Genomic DNA, 6,261 nt, shown 5'->3' on the forward strand with positions numbered 1-6,261 from the left:
TATAAATTAGCAAAAATTTCTATAAACCTGTTTTCGCTTCGTCATTATGGGGTATTGTGTGTAGATTGCTGAGGATTTTTATTTATTTAATCCATTTTAGAAAAAGGCTGTAACGTAACAAAGTGTGGAAAAAGTCAAGGGGTCTGAATACTTTCCGAAGGCACTGTAAATGAGATTTCTGTATTTAATTTTCAATACATTTGCTAAAATGCCTAAAAACATGTTATCACTTTGTATTGTGTGTAGCTGCGTGAGAGGTAGGATAAAAACAATTTAATCAATTTTGAATTCAGGCTGTAACACAACAATGTGGAATAAGTCAAGGGGTATGAATACTTTCTGAAGGCACTGTAATTGTCTGTTTCTACAGGGTTTGACTATAAGACGTGTAATGTGCTGGTGGCCCTGGAGCCCCAGGCAGAGGAGATATCAGTATGTGTGTTTGAAGGCAAGGATCAGGATGACATCGGAGCCGGAGATCAGGTACAGTTCAATTACAGTTCCACCAATTCAGCGCCTTTTGAGAAATGTAACTTGGTAAAATAAAATGTTTGATTTCAACAAATTTAACATTCTGTCATAAAGAGACACATTTTCAACTTCATAAAAAACAAATTTTCCCATCTCCAAGAGGTTAAATAAAAAAAATACTATAGTAAGTACCTGTTGAGTGCCAAAAAAAGTAACACGGTTGACCGTAAGAGTGTTGACGATTTCATCTTAAATCCGACAGAAATCCCCTTGTGACGGAGAATGGAAGGCAGGTTAGCGTTTTTCCTCATGAATCTGGCAACTCTGCAGAGTGGTCACTAGCTTGGCACCCTGACATTAACCACACTGCTCACCCTAATGCCTAACCTTAAATTAAGACCAAAAAGGTAATTTTTGTTTTTGTGAATTTTTACAATATAGCCAATTCTGACTTTGCAGCTGGCCTATCTAATTTAGCTCAGTTCTGCCTCCAGGACAAGACTAATGACAATAAACATCAAACTCCGAATGGAAGCTTTATGTGTGCAACAGGGTGTGGCAGTTGAATGCAAGCTTCACAAAACATTTAAATTGTTAAAAACATTCTAGCCAGTCTATCTATGGGTAACAGGGTTGACATGTTATTCTTTACCGACCCACTCAGCTTTCTACCACAAAACTCCAGAAAATGGCCTAAAAGAGTGGAACCAGCTCTGCTTTTACTCTATGATTTGACTATTAAATGTTCAATGTTTCTTTTGAAAAAAGGAATGGTTTCACCATATTAAAATGAGAGTTCAGTTCAAGTAACAGGGTTGACCTTAAAATGAGGGACAAATGTATGTGAATTACTAATCACATAAAGTAAATAATAATATTCAGAAACGACTTTCTCAAAGCACCAAGATAACTAGGGCTTTACGATGATGGTGAAAACCCAGCAAAATCTTGGTTATGTGGGTTAAAATCTTCCTAGAAGTCAGAGGGTCCACGAAGGGTTATGTCAAAATGCTGAATTTTGGCAATTTAGCAAGTCTTTAGTCCCATTACAAATAAGATTGATTGATTTAATTATCCATGTGGTATTAAAGGTTAGTTACTTCATTTAAAATAACCGGCTTAAAATTCTATATTGGTGCACAAATCCTACTTAAAATATCAAAGGGATGCAAAAGGCAGTCATTTCGTGGAATTACCCATCTACACACACGCACGCACACACATGCACTGCCGTGGCTTAAGTGAATGTCTAATGCTCTAGTCTGTTGTCCTGCCAGGGCCTGATGTTTGGCTACGCTACAGATGAGACAGAGGAGTGTATGCCTCTCACCATCCTACTGGCTCACAAACTCAACCACAAGATGAAGGAGCTGTCTACCAACGGGGAGTGTCCCTGGATCAGACCGGACTCTAAAACTCAGGTGAGCCCTGTAGTGATGAGGCCAACCTATCAGTATGAGTGACGTAGAACCTAGTTAGTGAATGTCCCCAATTCTGCACAAACCATGTAATGACAGAAATACAAGTGGATTGGAGACAGATGGAGGTGATACATATTTATCCCCAAGATTAAATTGGTTTGAAATTAGTTTCAGATCAGATGAAATACAGGGGTTCCCAAACTTTTTTGGCCAACGACCCCATTTTGATATCTGAAAATTCTCGCGACCCCAACCATGTGAAATAGAATTATGTAGTTAACAGCCAATACTTTTAATGTGGGGCTATGACAGTCAATTGCAAATTAGTCTGACATAATGTATCTTATCTCACTACCACTAGTGAGATGGGTGTGCTTGATGCATGTTGCGTCGGAGCTTCTCAAAGTCAAGGGGGGTGGTCGACAGTGCGCACCTCATCTCTCCTATCACATACAACGTGGATCGATATTTGTTTTTATTGCAGAGGAGAGCACTGAATCAGCGTACCATGAGTTGTAATGCTCGGAGGGAGACGGCACAGGATTCCCTTTGAGTCAGGAACCAAACTTCTCCAAAGTGACCCGTGAATGTGTTGTTTGCAGCATTTGGTCACGACAGCTCGATCAGCTGTTTGATTTTACTTACCAGCATGTCAACTGAGCCAGGATCACAGTCAAATGGATTTTACATGCTTGCATTCAGTTCATTCAGTTTCTCAGATAGGCTAGGTTCAGTCATTTTCCTCTTGATTGCCAGCTATAGCATCAATTCTTAGTTTCACAGTGTTATCTGACAAAGGTATTGATGTTCGGTGCCTCTGCCTCCCCACACATTGTTTTCACCATATCAACTGCAGCTGGTAATATCAAAGTCTCTGCAATAGTGTGTGGTTTCATAGCGTAGTGGGCCTAGCCATTCACCGTGGGAATTATTCAAGTGTAACGGTCAAGTGCTGCCCTTTCCCATGATCTAAGGGCACTCTCTGGTTGAATTTTTACTTCTAGATTAGAATAATTTTCATTTCGATTTTTAAGGTTAACCACATTACAATGATTTTGAGAGACAGACAATATTAGAATATATATTAATTTTTTACCAGGATTTTGGAAATTCTCCCACGACCCGATTTTCATATCAGTTGCAACCCCTAGTTTGGGAACCGCTGTACTAATACAATTAAACATGAATCAATAAAAAAAATTGAATATGTTTTGCATAATATTTTTGCATACAACTTCAAACATATTTATAAGAGTAGGTCTCTCTTGTCCTCTTGTCAGTGATGACCAAACGCTGACCTTTAACCTGTCCCTCTGTCTCCAAGGTGACAGTGGAGTACCGTGATAACAGTGGGGCCATGGAGCCGGTACGTGTCCATACAGTGGTCATCTCTGTGCAGCACAGCCCTGATGTCAGTCTGGAGGAGATACGCTGTAGCCTGATGGACAGCGTGGTCCGGAAGGTCATTCCTGCCCGTTACCTAGACGACAAGACCATCTACCACCTGCTGCCCAGTGGGAAGTTCCTCCTGGGTGGACCTCAGGTAAGAATGGGGCAGAGTCACACTTTCTAGCACCTTTCAATTAATACACCATTATTCCCTTACCAAATCAAATGCCTTATACATGGTTTGAATGCTTGTAAATGTTTATACATGTGGAGATGCTAATTTGTCGAACAATATGTACACATACTGTAACTTATTTTGTTTATAGATTCTTATAAATGTAAGGTTATAATGGTAAAAGGTGTTTCCTTGCAGTAGTGCCGGTTTTACAATGTCTGAATCAAAACTCCCAGGGAATTAGATGCGTGTGTATTTTGTGTTTTTGTACTCTTCTGAACAGAGTGATGCGGGACTGACAGGCCGTAAGATCATAGTGGACACCTATGGAGGGTGGGGAGGGCATGGTGGAGGGGCCTTCTCTGGAAAGGACTACTCTAAAGTGGACCGCTCTGGGGCCTACGCAGCCCGCTGGGTGGCCAAGTCTCTGGTGAAAGCCAAGCTCTGCCGGAGAGCCCTTGTTCAGGTCAGTCAAAAGCCTTAAAAGTGTGTACCCAAAATTATGCATTAATTATCTGGGAGTATAATAATAATAATAATAATAATAAAAATAGTGTGATTTTTTTATTATATATTTTTTACCTTGTTAATCTTTTTTGGGTGTGTGAATCTTCTGTTGCTGCTCTCCCAGGTTTCGTATGCCATCGGTGTGGCTCACCCTCTGTCCATCTCTGTGTTCCACTATGGAACGTCCACCAGGGAGGAGGATGAACTGCTGCAGATCGTCAACAACAACTTTGACCTCAGGCCTGGGGTCATTGTCAAGTAAGTACAATATCACTGTCTTGTAATCTAGAGGTCTAACAATACTGTGTTGTGGCTCCAACACGTTTTTATCAAATTGAGATACTAGGCTATTTGACACATTGATCTTGCTGATGAGCTGCTTCTCGTTTGGGTCAAGTTGGGGCATTTGGGAATCACAACGATTATGCTAAAGAGAGGTGGAGAATCTTATGCAGCAGGCTACATTATGGCACATTCTGATGTGTGAACATGTTCCCTCTTCTCCAGAGAGCTGGGTCTGAAGCAGCCTATCTACCAGTCCACTGCCTGCTATGGACACTTCGGCCGGGACGAGTTCCCCTGGGAGAAGCCCAAGACACTGCAGTTCTGATTGAAACACCCTCTCCTCTTATCAGCTGGCTTATTTTTGTAAATCTGACTGAAAAATAATACTATCAGACAGAAAGTGTAAATCCTTTCTCAAACATTTTATAATCATAATTGAAAATGTAATTGTCAACTGTGAATCATGGGCCAAATTCTCCAACTGTCTTAATCTTTTATCCTACTGAAAATATATATTGACGTTTCAGCTACACTGTGTGACACTTGGTTGTGTAATATATGTTCGGTTTGTGATGGCCTCCAGAAAAGTGAAAGGCGCAATATTCACCATTACCGCTAGTGGGAAGTAGTAACCTGTTGATTATGCAACAGCATCAGGGGGGGAGAGAAAAAAGTATCAAATCAAAGTTTATTGGTCGCGTCACAGATTTCCATTATATTGACCAGATACTCAAGTGGCCGCTCTTACAATGAAAATAAATGTCTTAAAAAATGGAAGGCAGTCGAGTCGGGAGCAGGCAAGATCAGATGTGACCATTCTAGCCAATGAGATGGGAGATATGTATGTGAAGAACAGGCACAACTCAGATATAAAGTGTTTTTTCTCAAAGTTGTTGGGATGTCACGTGTCCTACACTTGTAACAACCTTAGTATTATGAAACTTCTATTTGATCAAATAAACCCAATATATCAATGGCCCTGTGTAGCTCAGTTGGTAGAGCATGGCGTTTGCGACGCCAGGGTAGTGGGTTCGATCCCCGGGACCACCCATACGTAAAAATGTGTGCACACATGACTGTAAGTCGCTTTGGATAAAAGCGTCTGCTAAATGGCATATTATTATATTTATTTTTTTGTTTACCAAATTCGACACTCATTGACCTCCTTACAAAAACGTCTTGCTTGGTGAGCGATAAAAAAACGGACAAAACACCACCTGCTGCAGAAGACAGATTTTGGCCACAGTTATCCCTCTGCTTCGCCGCTTACGCCTCGATCACACCGATAGTGTCTGCATTTTGGTACACCAGAAGAACATTCATTTCCAATGGAACGCTACGTCAGCATTGCGTTGCAGAGGCAGTGCGTTCTGTGTGGGCATACGTTGTATTTATCTATCGAACATATGCGTCAAACTGTATGCATAGACGGCTTGACAGAAATGGTAGCAGAAGGTAAATGTTGAACTTTTGTTGCACACACATTCAGATGATGCTGCTTACCATTTTGCACAATTGTGCAAAGTTCAACATTCACCTTCTGCTACCACTTCTGTCAAGTCATTTACACATAGTTTTTTGTTCGATAAATCCAAGGTATGCACCACAGGAGGTTGGTGGCACCTTAATTGGGGAGGACGGGCTCGTGGTAATGGCTGGAGCTGAAACAGTGGAATGGTATCAAATACAAACACATGGTTTCCATGTGTTTGATGCCATTACATTTGCTCTGTTCCAGCCATTATTATGAGCGGTCCTCCCCTCAGCAGCCTCCACTGGTATGCACCACACAGAACGCACTGCAACTGCTTCTGCCTCTGCAATGCTGCAAGGCAAACGCAGCGTTCCATTGGAAATGAGTGTATGGAAATGAATGTACTTCTGGTGTACCAAAACGTAATGGCTCAGTCAGTGTGATAGAGGCATAAGAGGCAAAGCCAGAGTGATAACTGCGCCCAAAATCTGTCTGTCTTCTCCAGCAGGTGGTGTTTTTTCATGACACTGTCGGTGTGA

The 6,261-nt window shown here is 41.3% G+C and overlaps 1 protein-coding gene across 3 annotated transcripts in view; it reads left to right on the top strand.

Annotated features, from left to right (window-relative positions):
• Nucleotides 1-5,224, top strand: part of mat2al (methionine adenosyltransferase II, alpha-like) — a 30,490-nt gene extending 25,266 nt beyond the window's left edge. For 2 of the 3 annotated variants that reach the window (XM_041886769.1, XM_041886770.1), the window contains 6 exons: nt 371-483; nt 1,749-1,892; nt 3,217-3,435; nt 3,740-3,922; nt 4,088-4,221; nt 4,471-5,224. In XM_041886769.1, the coding sequence (XP_041742703.1) occupies nt 371-483; nt 1,749-1,892; nt 3,217-3,435; nt 3,740-3,922; nt 4,088-4,221; nt 4,471-4,573 (896 nt within the window). In that variant the 3' untranslated portion in view covers nt 4,574-5,224. Of the gene's footprint in view, nt 1-370; nt 484-1,748; nt 1,893-3,216; nt 3,436-3,739; nt 3,923-4,087; nt 4,226-4,470 lie in introns of those variants that run through there. The other variant, XM_045222546.1, reaches the window with a different exon arrangement.
• Nucleotides 5,225-6,261: the final 1,037 nt, after the last annotated feature.

This window comes from Coregonus clupeaformis, chromosome 9 (assembly GCF_020615455.1).
Source record: "Coregonus clupeaformis isolate EN_2021a chromosome 9, ASM2061545v1, whole genome shotgun sequence".
Classification (NCBI taxonomy): Eukaryota; Metazoa; Chordata; class Actinopteri; order Salmoniformes; family Salmonidae; genus Coregonus; species Coregonus clupeaformis.